At 32.0% G+C, this 19412-nt stretch overlaps 1 protein-coding gene across 1 annotated transcript; it reads right to left on the bottom strand.

The window, feature by feature from the left end:
• Positions 1 to 275: 275 nt before the first annotated feature.
• Positions 276 to 678, bottom strand: LOC125854819 (uncharacterized). The gene is made up of 2 exons (XM_049534406.1): positions 671 to 678; positions 276 to 585 (listed from the first exon to the last, which is right to left on the bottom strand). The coding sequence occupies exons 1-2, from the start codon at positions 676 to 678 to the stop codon at positions 276 to 278; spliced, it is 318 nt and encodes a 105-aa protein (XP_049390363.1).
• Positions 679 to 19412: the final 18734 nt, after the last annotated feature.

Genomic DNA, 19412 nt, shown 5'->3' on the forward strand with positions numbered 1-19412 from the left:
TCTTCTCTCTAGAATGAGCATAAATCAGAATTGTTATGGAAACGTGAGATATCATTTAGTAGCCTTATGAGGACGGTGCGCATGAATGATGCCTGGATTTTGTTTTTATTTGTATTGACCTCATGGACGTGTTGAGGAGATCTTACGTAGGTCAGGACTGTATGATGTATTTTGTATGGGCAGGATGCAGTATGAACGTGCCCTTGTTATAGATATGGTTGAGTGTTGGAGGCCAGAGACTCATTGCTTCCACTTACCTTTTGGTAAGGTCACGATTACATTCTGTCGATCGATTTAACAGGACGACAAAACACAAATCCATCAATGCATGGTTTAAAATTCCAGAACACATAGTTGAATACACCTTCAATGACATCGACACGCCGCTCTGTTTTCCATTCAATTATTGTTCTGGGATTGAAGTGTTTCAAAGCTTCCATGAACCTCGACAACTCGGCAAAAGAACCCTCCCAAGTACCATAGATTTTTTCAAAAGCACGCTTGCAATCAAGATAGGTTTTTCTTCTGCTTATCGAAATGTCATATGCTTTAAGAACGATTATTTTACAGTCTTTGATGGGAAACCTGAAAAGTAAAAATAATATTAATTATCAAACAAAGAATGAATATTTTTTTATTAAAGAAAAATAATCTAAGGATAAAATAGTACCTTGGCATTTTTCTATATCAACACAGAGGACATTAGCAATCATATCAACATCCAAGTTGAAATATCCATCGCGACACGTACCCATATCACAGGTATATTCTTTAATGTATCTTCCAACTTTCCACATGTTAGTATGTTTATCATTAAGAGAAGTTAGCCTAAATCGACATTCTTGTTCTACACGCCTACAAACAAGTTGCCATGATTTCTTTGTCGATTTAATAACAAAGTACTCATGGTTATCTTTAAATGTAGAAGCTTAACTGCTCTTTGCAACTGCTTCTTTGAATTGAATAACCTTTTTCAATATAAATAACAGCATTCATGAAATCTTCCGCCGGTTCACGCCATGTACGTTGTGATGTATATTCATCATGTGTATCACCAAAGATATCTGGACCATCTGGGAGATGATCAAGATAAGGATTTTCATGATTACGAAACGGACTCATGGACATTGGTCTTGGTGACCGATTGGGCATTAAAAAATCATCATCACTAGATGATGCCTCAAATGGAACATTATCTCCTGATTCCTCGGCATTAGGCAAATCATCACTATCACTAGCTGAAGGCGAGCCGTAATTTCGAAAGTCACGATCATCGATATTCACAGGATCAATGAGATCATCTTGTGTGATATTTTCCTTATAAATGTAAAAAAGTATAAATATTTGTCTCATGCAATTAACTTACTTAAATAGAAAACCAAGTGTTGGACATACCGATAATCATCTGCATCAAAAGTAGGTGAGACATGAAAATTTGAGGATGTCCCAACATTTTCCATCATTTCTGTGAGGACTGACCAAAATAATTATCTACTCCATAACTTAAAACAATATTTCTATCTTGCTGAGATAAACCGCTACAAAATATATAATAATAATAATAATAATAATAATAATAATAATAAATCATATAAATTAATAAATAATTGACAAAATCAACAAATAATAATCGAAATATAATTATTGAGCATTATCAGTCACTTTCATTGATAGTTTCGTTCAAATCAAAATCATATCGATCGGTAAAAATATTTTGATAATGAGTCATGTTAGGAAAATCAGTAGATTGAGTTATCGGAAATCTATCAATGTTATTACGATTTTTTGATCGGGGATGGACATCGACCGATAAAGGAGAACGCTGTTGACTAGTCTTAGGCTCCTTCCTAACATAAATTTCAAATATTGTCAACTTGATTTGATCTATGTAGTCATTTGGAACCCTCAAAAAGTCGATCAAAGATTCATCATTATAGATAATCCACTCTATAAAATTTACTTTTCCTTGTGATAAAAATGAAGTAGGGTATTTTTGTAATGACCCTCCAAGTCATTTCTGTGTCTTGTCTTTTATGTGTCGTTTAGAGCGTTCCTGTAGCGACCCCAAGTCATTTATGACTTGATGGGACTGACAGTTCGGTCCCCTAGTCGTTCGTTTGGTCTTGGTGCGAGTTTTTGTGTTTTGGAGCTTATGAACCTTGAACGATCATTTCGATCAAACGTTCAAGAAGATGACATCGAAATCTAATTCTGACGATTCCATCAGCTCCGGAAGAGTCATTCTAGGCTAGTAACATAGCCGACTTGACTCCCGAGGGTTTCAGTATGAGTCGGTGCGATTAGGCGTTTTAACTTTAAGTTTAAGCCTAAGTTTGACTTTGATCAACATTCTGAGTAAACACGCTCGGATGAGAATTCCGTCAGTGTGGTTAGCTTCGGAATATCGAGTTTGGTCTAGATTGACACTTCTTTTGTGTCCCGAGGTTTTCGATATCTTTTCGAGCCCTTTAGTGGGTTTTAACTCAAAATGACCTTTAGAAGTGGGACCCACATTTTATCGAGATGACCTTTGATGGAAATTTCGACTACGCCATTGAGTCCGGAATGTCAAATTTGGTATGGTTGCATATCTCGTTTGCGTGCATGGGGTTCTGAACGAGATCGGAGCACCTCGTCAAAGTTTTTAGTTGTTGGAAAAATTACAGAAAATCTGCAATACAATGCTGATTTTCAGCAACATTTTCCAAAAGCTTAAACCCTCATAACCCTCTCATCTTTTGTCCGATTTAGGCGATTCAAAATGCGGGAGCTTCGTATTTTCAATGGCTTCGCTGTAGGGTGTTTGAAAGTTTTTGGGTGCACGTAGTTCGAGGTAATTTTACGATAAAACTTGACTGCAGTACCTTTTTCGAGCCTTTGTTTTTGGTATTATTGTTTTGGTCATATCTCACTCATTTTAGCTCGGTTTTGGGTGATTCGAAGTCCCACATATTGAGAATTGTCGAGACTTTGTCGTAGAGCGTTCAAAGAGTACTGGAAACCTTTAGATTTTCATTTATTTCGAGTTTGGACTGCTGCTGTTTTTTTTTTGTTAATTAAAGTGTGGTTTCTTACTTGTTGGTTTTTGCTATGTTTTGAGCCTCGAATTGTGTTCCATTTTGGGAAATAAGTTTGCGATGCTGTTTAGGGCCTCTTGACGGAGCCAAATTCGGACAGTTCGGTGCGGGTCCCATGATTTCCGTTTTGACTCCAAAATTGATCCATCTCCGTTTGTTGTGATTTTGGTGTCTAAACGACCGTACTAACGTTGTGACCCTATATTTGATAGAGTGACAGCATTCAAAGGTCATTCGGGAAGGAAAAACTCTGGTAAAGTGATCTGCAGAGCATTCGATCTGCCCTAAGGTAGGCTACGACTTCCTTTCTTTTAGATTGAGGTTAATTGTGTAAAAACATGTCGATTGGAGTGAATTAGTGGTGGGTACCAGTTTACTACCTTACTTTGATTAGATACCTTATGTTAGGATCGATTGACCACATTTCGGGTATAATATCGTGTTAACCGGTTTAGTAGAGTTGCATGCTTATGTGCTAAATGCTATTGTATGCTATGTATTGTTTGCCTTGTTCATCCTTAACCGTAAGCATGATGTCCTTAGTCTAGGTTAGGCTAGCATTGCCTTAGACTTATGACCGTGTGGGCTGGATAGCCTTGACTTGCTGCCGACGTCGTTCGGATGACTTAGCTCCTTGTAGACTGGAATAGCAGACTTGAGTCTGATAGTTTGAGCCTTAGATTAGGCGTTATTGCTACTTCCTGCACTTTTGTATCTTCTCCCTCTTATTCGACGCATTTTCGAAGGTTTGGTACATCACTCGAGGCGTGAGATTGAGATAGTATAGTCTTGGAGCCTTTTCTGTGATGTCTTAGAGTGGACGACATTCCACAGTGGTTATTGTTGAATTGAATCCTATTAGAGATACTATCACCCCCGGGGTCGTTCTTTCTAGCTGGGCTGGGAAAGTATTGCTGGCTGGGTAAACTCGGTGATATCGGCAATGGCCCCCGGGCCTCTCTTTCTAGCTGGGCTAGGAGTGTGCTGTTGGCTGGGTGCCCCTGGGTCGCTCTTTCTAGCTGGGCTGGGAGCTGATTGCATGGTAGGACGACTCGCGATATCTACCTCACTCACGGGTCCCTTTTTCTAGCTGGGCTGGAAGTGGACTGTTTGGTTGGGTGCCCCCTAGGGTCACTCTTTCTAGCTGGGCTGGGAGTGCATTGCTGGCTGGGTGGAGTCTGATGGATTATCTTAGTTACTTTGGGCTAGGAGCCTGATTTTCTTCTTTCTCAGTAAACTTAGCTTTTCTGTGTACCTGTCGGGCTTATGAGGGTTCGTTCAGGTTTTATTTGAGTGTGTTCTTTCTTTTCTTATCCGTTTGATGCCTATTGAGTACCTGTTGTGTTGGTACTCATGCTATGCTCTGCATCTATTTCGTGATACAGGTCCCAGTACCAGTTACCAGCAGTGATTAGTTCCAGCCTTCTTTTGCAGCTGTGATTCGGAGACGAGGGCGAGCACTTGGCGTTTGTTCTGTCTCCTTCTTTTGTTTTAGCTAGTCTTGTTGCCTTTGAGACACGCTCTGTTGTGGTCCACTTTTGGGACTTGTACTCTTTATTAGATAGCTCTGTACTAGTGACTTCTAGGTTCTGGGAAAGATTTCTGTATATACTTATTTTGGGTTGCTTCCGCCTTGTTATTTTTGTTTAGATTATTGTTTTCGCTAGTTTCTGCCCTTTTGCTCATTGCTTGATGTTCTGGGTTACGGGTTGGCTTACCTACTGGTAGGGTATAGTAGGTGCTAGGGGTGTGCAAAAACCAAACCGACCGATAAACTGAACCGAAAAAAGTGTTATTGGTTTGTTATTATTGGGTTATTGGGATAACGATTATTTAATGGTTTTACAAATAAAAAATTATTGGGTTATCGGTTCGTTATTGGTTTTTAATATTGAGTTATTGGGTTAACCGATAACCCATTAAGAATATAATAATTTACTATTTTAATTTTTAGTTATACATATATATAATATATTAAAAAAATATTAATATAATTAGTAGTATATTAGACTAAAATATAAAATCCTACGCAATTATTAACACTACTTAACAATTAACTCTCCTCTCTACTTTTAGTTATTTAACCTTTAGGTTTTACTTTTTAGTATTACTTATTTACTTTAGTTAGTTTATAATTGACTAATATTAGCTTCTGCACGATTGTAAATATTTGCAATTTGATTAACGTCAGGAATTCAAATTGTGTGTGTGTTTTTTTTTAAATAACGTAAGAACTTCATTTAGTTACCATAGGCCTCATTTGCTACTGTTTTGACTTTTGTCTATGATTTGGTTTTATTTGATTCTGTTTATTGCATAAAAGGGGCCTCGTTTCATATATACTATGGTGATAAAAAATTAACCAAGTCTTTGTTGTGATGACCAAAATACAACAAGTTGGTCCTTGTTGTCCAGTTTGGAATGATTATTTCGATGTATGCGTATCGCGTCAAATTATTGGATAAGTCATATATTTGTTTTGAAAGCATTTTCTTATTGGTTAAATCGAAAACTGAACCGTTAAAGACCTAAAACCGATAAATCAAAAACCGATAACAAATATCTTATTGGTTTGGTTATCGGTTTAGCATATTTAAAAATCAAAAACCGATAAACCGAACCGATAATACTTATAACCAAACCGAACCGACCGATACACACCCCTAGTAGGTGTCATCATGACTCGAGAAATCGGGTCGTGACAATTTTCTGACTATAATCAAATTATAATCAGTACTGTTTATACTCATTCTTTTATAAATTGATGAAAGAAATTTATGATATCGGACATTCGTTGAATATTTAGCATTGTGTTTGGGAGTACAATTATAATAAACGGTATTTCCGTCATGTGTAATTTCGTCATCCCAATAAATCGAAATTCTAACTTTTGGTTTAGAAGACATTTTTTTTGAGATTGAAATGAACAAATATAGAAGACTTTATGTTGTAGGTGCTATCAACTATGTTTGAACGTCCTTAGATAGTTATTGGAGGATTTTGCAGAATAAAAAAATAAAAAAATATAATGTAATAATTTTTTCAGTTTTTATGATATGTCAAATCAATATAATTGTATGACAAACACTGCAAAAGCTTCATAAAGAGATAAAAACGTAAAAAATATTCCTCTTTGTAAAACATAATTTTTTCTTCCACTTCATAAAGTGTAAGAAAAAGTTCCACTTTACAAAGTGTAAAAAAAACTTACACTTTATAACGTGTAAGAAATAATTCCATTTTATAAAGTGTAGGAAATAGTTCCGTTATATATTAAAATATACACGTTATGAGACTAACGGAAAACATTTAGAATATTAGATAAAGTGAAATTTTTTCTTCCACTAAGCCTATTTTAGTTACTTACTAAAGTAATGGCTTATTTTGGTCACTTTTATGTTTTTATGACTTATTTAGGTTCCAAACTCTAACAAGTGTTCCTTACCAAATCAATTATTGTCCAAGCATTCTCTTGATATAAAATGGTTAGTTCATGGTGTATATATGAGTTTTTAACTCTTTCTATTTTGACTTCTTAATATGAACATAACTTACTCTATTTTTAAAAAAAATATTTTCCTAAAAGAGTTTGAAGCTAAGTAGCGCGAATTCTTTATTTTTATGTCACACTCGATTCTCCAAAAATATACTATTTTAAAAAAATTATTCAACACGTACCCATTAACACTTTTAAAAAGTCCAAGCTACATATACATATATCATAATATACGATGATATTCTTTTCTAATATATAAAGAGAAAAGTATATATTATTAAGGGAAAATTACGTAAAAAAAAAGCAAACATATACTAGTTAATTAGCTAATATAGCTATAGTTTGAATTAATTATAGCTCACAACTTAATTTTAGTTTTAATTACGTCACATGTCTTCTTTTATACATATACAAATACAAATTATACATTTATATACAATTATATGACATATATACAAATACAATTTGCCTCTCTCCACTCTCTAACCTTTCTCATCGCCTCTCTCTCCCAATCTCACTCGCCTCTCTCCACCCTCTCCCAATCTCTCTCACTAGATATACAAATATATATGTATATCAGTTATATATACAATTATCTGACAGATATACATATACAATTCGCCTCTCTCCACTCTCTGCCCTCTCTCGCTCGCCTCTCTCCTCCCTCTATCAATCTCGCTCACCTCTCCCCTCCCTCTCTTAATCTCGCTCATAAGATATACAAATACATATGTATACTAGTTACATATGTACAATTATTTGATATATATACATATACAATTCAATAGATATACATATACAATTTTCCTCTCTCCACTCAATGCCCCCTGTCGCTCGCCTCTCTCCTCCCTCTCTCAATCTCGCTCGTCACTCTCCTCCCTATAACATGTAGGTAATTAGCAAATTATAGTTATAAAGCGTAATTAAGCTATTTTGTAATAGCTATATGCTAAAGTTGCCCTACTATTAATTAAACACCAAGATGCAATTTGCAAAAGTAGGAAAGTACAAATAAAATAAAATAAAATAAAGCGAAGGAAAAACGAACATCTAGCCTTTTTGGTATTATTTTATTTTTTATTAATAGTTGATAAGCATAAGTTTGTATCTTGATATTGTTCCTTGTAGCTAGGATATGGTTTGGTAGAATAAAGAGTCATACCGTGAAAAACTTTTACATGTGGTTTTTTAATTATTTTTTTTAATTATTATTGATTTTGACAAGTCTTTAACTCCCATACTCGAAAGACAATCCGAATATGGTATAAACAACGCTCATTATTTTTCCTTTTGGTCTTCTCAAGTTTTTAACTTTTAGCTTAGCTTTTAGTCTAACATACTATTACAGCAAATCTTTTCTTTTCTTATTCTAAAATGAAACATTTTTTAAGCAATGATATAGTCTTTTTCCATTAAATTTGTCATGATATTTCATTTAGACACATTAACTAACTTTTATTTTAATTTAATACATCATCTTTTGATAAAGTGTTCAAGCTCTCTAAAGAAAATCCTTGAAATCCAAGGGAACTGGAAATAGACACTACATCGGTGTTCCTAACCAGTATAATATATCTCATGTCAATTTATTTTCTGCTCTTTAATTGTCATTATTCTGTGAATCTATTTTGCAGGAAGAGTCAACTATCCACGTAGGTCAGTCGACGATAATTTTAATTCACCCCCTCCCCCCACCCAACCCTCTTTTAACTTTCAATTTCATATTAATTAATGGGAAAAGGGCCTGATATACCCCTCAACTTTGTTATTTGGAGTTGATATGCCCCTCGTTATGAAAGTGGCTCATATATACCCTTACCGTTATACAAACGGCTCACATATGCCCCTACCGTTACATAATGAGCTCACATATACCCTTCATTTAACGGAAGTGAAAAAATTAGTTTTAAATTTATATTTTTTACTTTTAATTTTCTCAAAAATTATTTAGGGGTATATATGATTCTTCTAGAAAAGTTCAAGGTATATTTTAATCTTTTTCATACATAAATTATTTTTTGACTTCTTTGATTATAATTATTTGAGTTTCTTATTCATAATTTATTTTTTTTCTTTCATTCCTTAGTGTAAAGAAAAAAATTTAAAACTATTTTTTCGTGGCTATATTATAATTTAAAACTATTTTTTTTTGTCTATATTATAATTTAATTTTTGTATTTGAATAAACAAATTTGGTCATCTATAATAAGTTTTACAAGAATATTAGTGAAACATAAATAAATTTGACCATCACATTAATAAATCTAAATTAGTCATTGAAACAAAAAAAAAGTCAAAAAAAAATATGTTTGAGTAGGATTAAATATACTCATATGGGATTATATATATATATTTTTAAAATAATAAAAAATTCAGCGAAAATTAATTATTTTCATTTCCGTTAGAGGAAAAGGGTATATGTGAGCCATTTGTATATAAGTAGGGGTATATATGTGTCACTTTCATAACGAGGGGTATATCAGTTCTAAATGACAAAGTTAAGAGGTATATCAGACCCTTTTCCCTTAATTAATTAACAAGTACTTCTACTGCAACAAAAGTACTCAAACAAGTCGTAGTCATGTGGAACCTAGTAATAAAAGGCCAAATACATAGACGGTCATTTAAAGTTGATTAAAAAAAAATATTTTGGCACTTTAATAAATTACAACACGTACCTTTTACACTTTTAAACCAGCTTTTAGGTAAAGTGTATCTATTAATCTCATACTTGACACTTTTAAACTTGTCTTTAGGTACGGGAATGCAACTCTAAAGTTAAAACTAGACCAAGAAAATTTTCATATCCACAAAAACATAAATTCCTTATTCCCCTAGTTTATTGTTTTCACCGCTAAAAAAATTATATCTCCCTTTATTTCTTTTCTATATCTATATATCACCTCTCTTATAATCTCTTTCAACATTACTTTGTTCATTCACGTGCTAAAAATAAGTGGTGTCTAATTATTATGTCTTATATTCTATTTGGCCAAAATTTGAAGTATCTAATATGTCTTATAATTTGTTTGATCAAATGTTTAAAAAGTAAAATTTAAAGTGTTAATTTATTATTTTATTTTTTTAAAATGTGTTTATTTATTTATTTATTTTGTGTCCTCTTTTATTTTTGGGATAAAATACCAGATGGGTGTATGTACTTTGTGTTGGCGTTAGGAAATAGAGTGTGATTTTTTTGTTCATTAAGATTAAATTATACAATCTCAAAAAACTTCTAAACCTTTAACTTGTGTTAAAAGATGTCAAAATTTATATATATATATATATATATAATCATTCAAACAAAGGAGCGTCGATTGACGCCCCTCACCCAAGGTGAATCCGCCCCTGAGTAAGCCACAACAAAAGCTTCTAAAGTGCTTTGCCATTTGTAGTTTTTTTTTTCCCTTCTGTTTTGGGGTTTGTGTAAATTCTTGATTCAAGTAACTTATTTAGAAAGTACGTTGAAAAAGAAAAAAAGAAGAAAACCAAACCAGAATTTACGGGTTGAAACTTTTGTTTGTAATAAATTTTAAAATGATAAAAATAAATTGTAATTATAAATAAAATATGATGAAACACATGTTTTGTTGATGAATATTTGTAAGTACGTACTTCTCTTTAAATTATTTTCGGAATTTTAGGGTTGCGAGTAATATATTTTGTGAATATAAGATGATTTGGACCTTTTTACGATGATGTATTTGATCGCTATAATCTCTTTATGAATATCTCGTGAATTTATGCAATTTTGATATTTCTCTTCAAGTGAATATTTATATGTTTTACATAAATGTAAGCTAAGATTTAAAGATAGTCTTCAAACTCTAATAAAAATTGAATTTATTTTATAAAACTTCGATGTCTACATCGTCTTTGCTTATTCCATCATGTGAATCATGCATTCTCAAAAGATCAGACAAAGAAATAATTTTTTAATTTCCCAAAATATTTTCATGTTTAATTTACTTCTTTTTTTGTGTAGCTATAGTATTTTATATTTTTTTTTCCTACCATTAGGCGTTGGTTGCACACATGTTTGGCTATTAAATATTTTGTTTATATTAATATATTTGGATTTGAATTGTATTCCCACTTCCACTTTGCTTTTCATGTACCTTTTCACAATCGGTCAAAAAACATTTTTGGTGCATATATGGCCTGTACTGGAATTACAATTATTTTGTGTATTGAATATTTTAAACACGATTAAAAGGCCGCATTTATGTTTTATTTTGCTTTCTTTTGATTATAGTGATGGTAGGGGTTGACTTTTTAATTTACTCTTTTTGACTTATTAACTAGTTGATCAAGGTAATTGGTTCCTTATTTTTTTTTTCCTCATTGTTTGACTAATTAGTTTACCATTTTCTCCACGTGAAAGTGCTAAAGAAATACTCCATTTAAAAGTTTTCAACTAGATATTGAAACATTTTCTCAGCGTAAAAAAGAATGATAACCTAATTTTATTTGATACGAAATTTGAGAAAATATAGAAGATTTTTTAATCTTTGTGGTTCTAAATTAAAGTTATGTCGAATGAATTAAAATATCCTTTGATGTTGTAGTCTTAAACATGTCATGTGAAAAACTGAAATAAAAGTGTTGTCAAAAAAGAAAAAAAATATTCTTTTTTAAACAAACGAAGGAAAGCAGGTTATTCGTTTTTAAATGGATGGAATAATAATTAAGAAAAAACGTATATTTGTTCAAAATAATGCATTTCAAGTTGTTGCTTTTTGGGTAATACAAGTAATTATTTAGACGGTACATGAAAAAAGGAATATTCCAAATTAGGGGTGCAAAAACCGAACCGACCGATGAATCGAACAGAAAAAAGTGTTATTGGTTTATTGTTATTGGGTTATTGGGTAACGGTTCCTTAATGATTTTATAAAAAAAATTATCGGGTTATCGGTTTGGTATTGATTTTCAATATTGGGTTATTGGGTAAACCGATAACCCATTAAGAGTTAAGACTAGTAATTTAATACTTTTACATATACATACATATTAATAAATATTAATCTCAATATCTTAATAGTTGTCTTTGTCATTTGGCCATCAATTCATACTTTGCTGTGACTTTGAGTTCACAACTTTACATTATACAAATCGGCAAAACCTAAAGTAAGAATCATATTCCTCTTTATTTCTCTGTGTTACACATGTATAGTTCTTTTCATGTTTGTTATTATTATTTCTATTTTATGAGCTTTTGTAAAGTTACATTATTGTCTTGTCGTGTCAAATTTATTAGAGAAGTCATATATTTGTTTTATAAGCATGTTCTTATTGGTTAAATCGAAAACCTAACCGTTAAGGACCAAAACAGATAAAAAATTATCTTATTAGTTCGTTATTGATTTAGCGTATTTAAAAATCAAAAACCGATAAACCGAACCAACAATTCATAAAATCGAACCAAACCAACCGATGCACACCCCTATTCCAAATGAAATGAAGTAGGAGTATTTCTTCTTATTTTCCCCCCTAAATGAATTGAGCGGTTAACTAATTTGCCTCCCGATAAATATGGCATGCCAGTAGAAAAAGGCCAAATAAAATATATTCAAGGCAAGGGAAAAATAACAACTATACTTTAATTATTTGTATATAATAATACTCTCTTCGTATTATAAAGAATGGTCTAGTTTGACTTGACACAGAGTTTAAAAAAATAAAAAAGACTTTTGAATCATGTGCTCCTAAATTAAAGTTATGTGAAGTGTACAAAATTGTCCTTTAATCTTGTGGCCTCAAACATGTCACATGGAAAGCTGAAATTAAAATATTACCAAAACAATAAAAAGATCATTCTTTTTTAAACAAACTAAAAAGAAAAGGGGGTCATTCTTTTTTAAACGGAGGGAGTAATTAATAGTACTTGATAAGCATATAAGGTTGTATCTTGATACTTTTCTTTATAGCTACTGCCTACTGGTATGGCTCGTAGAATAAAGAGTTATATACCAAGTGGCGGAGCCGAAATTTTTATTAAGAGGTTCAGAATATGAAAAAATTAAAAGGGGTTTAATATCTAGTATCTATAAAATAATAAGTTGTGTAATATCTTTTGGACATACATAAATATGTCTTTTAACTTGACCTCAAATTGACAAGTCGTAAAATGAATTTGATGATCTCGATCGGTCATCAACTACCTAAAAAATGAAAGAATAATCGAATATGGTGTAAAGGACGTTTAAAGTTTTCCCTTGTTTGTTCTTTCTTTTCTTCTGCAGTTTCATCAATTTTCTAGTCAAAACATGTATATATGGTCTAGTGTTAGATTTGTTTAATGTCATTAAAAAACTTGGAGTTCATACAATTTTTTTTTATATATATTTATTAAAATCTGACAATCAAAACCTACATAGCCCGTCAACTTTTCAAAAAATTTATATTGATCTTTTTATGTTAAGGAAATCGATGGACATCCCTCAATTTTCGATTTCCTTAAACCAACCCACCATCTCCCAATATAGTCGAGTCATTGTTTTTAGGTAAAAAATAAAAATAAAAAAATCGAAGTTTTCCATTGATTTTGGACCTCAATTTTTAACGCTGTCTTATCGTTTTTTAGTAGTGATATCTTGTCCTTGCATAGTGACACTAGGGAGTAGTCACTTATCTAAAAAGAAAAAAAGATAAAAAGCTATTTTGATACCTCCTAGCATCTAATCTTAAGCTGTGAAAGAGCATTTATTCATTTAGAATACTGACTAACTTTGCAAGAAAATCAGCTACTCAATTATTTCAAGTATATGAATTAGAATAATTATTTACACATTTTTTTTTGGTTCTATTCATTCATGATCTGAACTAATTCAAAAGTCTATCTGATTTTTTTTTTTAACTAGGTTAGTAAATAGGATATGCTGAGAAAATTAACAATGAATTATCAAACGGGTTAGAAGAGGCCATTGAAGGTACCAAAAATTAATAACAGTAAAATACACCACCATTAAAGAAAGAAACCACCTACTCAACGGTTGAGTCCATTTCTTATATGCTTTAAACTCAATATTTATCGCAACAGTACACAATTTATAGAAAAACAGAGTGATAACCTTTATTTAACTTGAAAATCGGAGTTCTAAATATTAGTAATAAGACTTTTAACTATTAAAAAAAAATTATTTTGTCTTGATATGTTTTTTTTTTAATGCTAAACTTAGTTGAGTGATTTTATTGATACTAAATAAAGTTCAGTGACTTACTAGATACTTCCTCTATTCCTAATTACTTGTCTACTTTTAAATTGACACACATATTAAGAAAATAATTAATGACATAGTGAGTTTACCATTTTACCCCTATTAATTATGAAGTGGATGAAAAGTTCTACATTTTTCAAAGTAATTAGTCATTTGATTGAGGGTATAATAAGTTAAAAAAAAATCGTCCTTTCTTGATTTGTCAAAATAGACAAGTAATTAGGGACAACTATAACAAGAAAAGTGGACAAGTAATTAGGAATAGAGAGAGTAAATTCTTAAAGTTGAGTGACCTTTTGAGATATTAGCTCCAACTAAGAATATTCTAAATGAATTGAACTATTGTTTTCTTCCCCACCACACCACCCCAAAATATGAATTGGAAAGTTTACTTTAAATAATTATTAAAACAAAGAATGATTCGAGAAGATGGACCATAATGTCAATATTGGGTTAATATCTCATATGGTCACTCAACTATCCATTTTTGCTTCAGAAAGTCACTCAATTTTTAATTTTCACTAAAAAGTCACCATGTGAGTGACTTTCTCCGGAAAGACTGGATAGTTGAGTGACCATTTGAGGTATTAACCCTGTCAATATTTGCCCAAGAAATTTGTATCTTTGCAAATTTAACTATATATATTTATTTCCACTATTAGAAACATAAAGTTCCACTAATAGTGGAGTAAATTAAAGACCAAAGAAATTTATTTATTATTCTATATAGAAGCTTTCAATCTAGTATCAACAAATATTTGACGATATAAATATCAAATAAGTACTATTGTTATAGTGAAAAATACATTAATCATGAATGTCAAAGGTAAAATAGTAATGAAAAGTTGATAAGTTGACAGATTTATGTGTGATTTGATGATTCTTATTAGTGTTCCACTTTTCTTTCCCTTTCACATCCCCAACTCCCAAAGCAATAAAACTCTGTATTTGATACTCCCTCTGTCCCATTTTATGTGAGGTAGTTTGATTTGACATGAAATTTAAGAATGAAAGGAAGATTTTTAAAACTTGTGGTTCAAAATGAACGATAGAAATTTGTGTGGCTGTAAATCATTTCATTAAGGGTAAAATNGATTTGTGCTATAGCTACTTAGTTATGCCGAACTCATTTGTGCTCATAGTGTTACAAATAGTCAGATTGTACATTTTCTACCTTGATCATGTATATAACTTAAACTCGAAAATAGAAAGTCACCAAATGATTGGATTTTGCAATAAGAAATAAGTAATGAGGTAAGAAGTTTGATTAAGATCCATAAGTCTAATATAGAGGACACTATCATCTACTTTATGTGGATTTTTGGTTAAAATTTTGTTGTGGTAGTGTAACTAGTGTTGCTGATTGGTCAGCTGGGAATGGCAAGTGCATTGGAGACATTGTGTGGACAGGCTTATGGGGCAAAGCAATACACTTTGCTGGGTGTATACTTGCAGCGTTCTTTGGTCGTATTGTTCCTTAGCTCTCTAGTACTGTTGCCTCTTTTTGTGTTTGCCGAGCCTATATTGGAGTTTCTGGGGCAGCCAGAAGCAGTGGCTAAATTGACTGGAAAGGTTGCAATTTGGCTGATACCTATGCACTTGAGCTTTCCTTTCCAATTTACGTTGTTAAGGTTCCTGCAGTGCCAGCTAAAAACAATGGTAATTGCTTGGGTTTCTGCTGGGACACTTGCTCTTCATGTGGTTTTGTGTTGGATTTTTCTTTATAAATTGGGATTTGGAATTGTTGGGACTGCCCTTATTCTATATAAACAGTGAAAATGTCTGGATATACTACCCGTTTATATTAATTTAAAAGTTGATGTCATTTGAAAATTATGATGCCAGGAGATATAGTTTCTCAACGCTTACATATATAAATTGTGTGATTTAATTTATACTACATATATAGCTTCTTCACTTATGTAAAATGACAATGATAAATCTCATTAGGAAGAGCTCTCTCTTACAAAAATATTTTTCAGATATTTTTTTGAATCGATAGGAATATCATATCTAAATACATACTCAAAAGAATATGTTTAGAAGTAGTTATCAATATATTACTCTCTTCGTTTTAATTTGTTTGGTTACTTTATTTGTTAGTCAATTTCAAAAAAAAATATTTATTTTCTGTTATGGCAATTTTATAATTTTAACTATCTACATGACATGTTTAATACTATAAGATTAAAATTTATTTTAATACATTCTACATAACGACTCGTTGAAGTTCATAAGATTGAAAAGTCTATTTTCATAAATTTTGTATAAAATTAAAATAAAGAGAATACATCTTTTCCTACCACACTTTTTCAAATAATAATTTAAACACGGAAGATTCGAGGTGATAGACCATAATAATTCTCCACTAAAAATAATCTCAAAGACATTTCTTTTCTTTGCAAATCCAAGTATATCCAACAATATATGTCTTCCACTTAAGTTCAGTCAATAGGAAGATAAAACTCCTCTAATTATGTAAAGACTAAACCAAAGAAAAACCTCTCTTTATGTGTCAACTTTATTCACGAGGATATGTATAAAATAGGTTTTTTTTTTTTTCTGTTACAACAATGGATGATGCTGCTAGTAAATTAAAAACATAAAATAAGGGTTTTGAAATTTTCTTAAACATCTGATTGGATTTTTGTAGATCAAATAGTATTAACGGATATATTTTCTTTTGCATATATTGATACATTAACTTTGACATTAATATACAAAAGAAGAGTAAAAGTGTTTTAAGATTTTTTCTTGAAGAAATTTCCGTCTAGTGCAACTAATTTGACGAAAAAATTGTCAAAATTACTTATACTCCAAAAAAGTACTGAATGTCCATGTTTTAATGTACTCCAAAAAGTAAAAAGTGAGTTCGAAAACAAATTATGACTTATTTTTTCTAAATTTAAAATATATCTTCAAATTGAAGTTAAAATTTAATGGACAAATACTAATTATTAAATTAAACAAAAATCATTCCGAAAAAGACTGAGTAAAGTTTTGACAAATTCTTGTTTGGCTTTATGTGTTTTTTCTTTTGCTATTTTGGCGGAAATTTCACGAAACAAGCTAGTATATATGTTCAATATTCAAAACAATGATGATTTAATTTCAATAATTACATATTTTGTTCGAGTTTGTCTCTAGATACACTATGTCTGATGCACCTAACAAATGTATCTAGCTTGAAATTGTCTCTTTTGTTTGCCATTTCTCTCCTCTCTCGTTCCTCTCCTTTTTATATGTGTTTTATAATGTATCTATATTTGAGAAAATGATCAAAATGGTCCTTAATGTATGGGCTTTGACTCCATTTGGTCCTTAATGTATGGACTTGATGGAAATGGTCCTTTATGTATCATAAATTGTGATCAATTTGGTCCTTAACCCTAAAATTTTAATGGCAGAGATTATTTTAAAAAAAAAATTAACTAAAATCGCTACACGTGGAGCGATTTCCCATTATTTTTGAAGCAGTCCTCGCCTCGAGAATTTTTAATAAAAAAAAATTTAAACTTTTTTAAGAAAATGGCTGCTATAGCAGCTATTTCTATTTTTTAAAGCGTTGTTAATAAAAACAAAAAATCACAGCAGTGATTTTAAAGAAAAAAGAAATTTTTTTTTTGGACCGGCAGCGATTTTTATGTTTTTTATAGGAGTAATAGCGTCAATTTTGTCAGAAGAAAATCGCTCTGTCAGGAGCGATTTTGCCCTTTTGGTTAAAAAAAAATTGATGTGCCATTTTGGAATTTTTGGAAACAGGGGAAGGAAAGTCTTGAACGAGCGCATCTTTTACATATTCCGTGTATTTTGATGGCAAAATAAAATAAAATATTAATTTTAGGATTAAGGACCAAATTGATCACAATTTATAATACATAAAGGACCATTTCCATCAAGTCCATACATTAAGGACCAAATGGAATCAAAGCCATACATTAAGGACCATTTTGATCATTTTCTCATCTATATTTTATAATTTTATGTATGTGTATACAATATCAAAAAATGCACTGGTCNCATAAAATGCAGTTGTTACCTATCTCTCATCGGAATGTTCTGCCGTTCTCCCTCATTTCTAGCCGGAGTTCAACTTATGCTCGTCTCCATTGCTGCTCTCTCAACTCTTCATCTCTTCGTCATGGTATATATCTCTTGCCGTACCTAACTACTCTGTTCGTCTCAATTTATGTGACTTATTTGATGGAAATGTTACAAATCCTGAGATAACTTGTTCCCCAACCAAATGAGCTTATCTATTTGTCTTAATACTATAAGGACCAAAGTTGAAGTTTCATTCATTTCTAGATTTAACATGCTGCTACAAATTTGTACACTATGGAATTACTTATAGTCCTGTTCTTTGTTCAAGTATGATCCAGGTTAAGGCGATAGAGTTGATCGACCTCATCAACTAGAAGTGGGTCGGAGAGGGCCTTACAGTGGTGGATTTAGTAGGTGCCAACATTCTCATCTTATGTCCAAGCTGGGATTGAAGAACATCTTCATATCACCCAGCTTGAAGGGGGATATTGGAGATTATAACAAGGAGATTGCAAAGAGCTAACATGCACATGGCCAGCTGTCATTATTAGTTAGTTACAGCTGTCATTATCAGTTAGTTAGAAGATATTTTGTATAGATAATTAGTCGGTTAGAAACTGTATATAAGGTGTGACTCAACAGTTGTAGAGTAGAGATAATAGTTCAATTCACAAGATATTTCTTTTTGTATAGCTTCATTGTAAAGTTCAGTAATTGAGGTTCAAGCTTTACATCTAGTTCTTCATTGATTACATACAATCTATGAGCTGTTTATCATGGTATCAAAGCGGGTGTAGCCGATTGTGAGGCGCATCAATTTTTCTGTTTGATTTTCATTTTTCGATATGGCGAAGAAGATCGATCATGATCATCCTCTGTATTTGAACTCTTCCGATGTACCAGGAGCTGTGCAAATTGGGATCCAGCTCGTCGGAATGGAGAATTACACTCTTTGGAGTCGCGCGATGCAACTCAATCTCCTCACGAAGAATAAATTGGGGTTCATTGATGGGAGCATCAAGCGGGACGACTTCAAGGAGGAGCTGGAAAAGAAACAATGGGATAGATGTAACGCAATGGTGATTTCCTGGATTATGTCTAATGTTAGCAAGGAACTGGTTAGTGGTATCTTGTTTCAATCAAATGCAACACTGGTTTGGTCTGATTTGCAAGAACGATTTGACAAGGTAAATATGTCTCGAATTTTTCATCTACACAAGGCTATAGTATCTCACACACAAGGTGTTTCCCCTGTTTCTGTGTATTACTCTCGATTAAAGGATTTGTGGGATGAGTTTGACTCTATAGTTCCTCCTCCCTCTTGTGATTGTGCAAAATCAAAAGATTACACTGATATCATGGTTAGGCAAAAATTATTACAATTTCTCATGGGATTGAATGATAGTTATGGACAGGCACGTAGCCAAATTCTTATGATGAATCCTCCACCTAGTGTTAATCAATGTTATGCCTTGATTGTGCAAGATGAAAGTCAACGAGCTTTGGGTGGTGATTTTCATGGGGGAAGTGAGGGCCCTGATCCCACTGCTTTTTTCATCGGTAGATCTAGTAGTT

Source organism: Solanum stenotomum, chromosome 2, assembly GCF_019186545.1.
Source record: "Solanum stenotomum isolate F172 chromosome 2, ASM1918654v1, whole genome shotgun sequence".
Taxonomy (NCBI): Eukaryota; Viridiplantae; Streptophyta; class Magnoliopsida; order Solanales; family Solanaceae; genus Solanum; species Solanum stenotomum.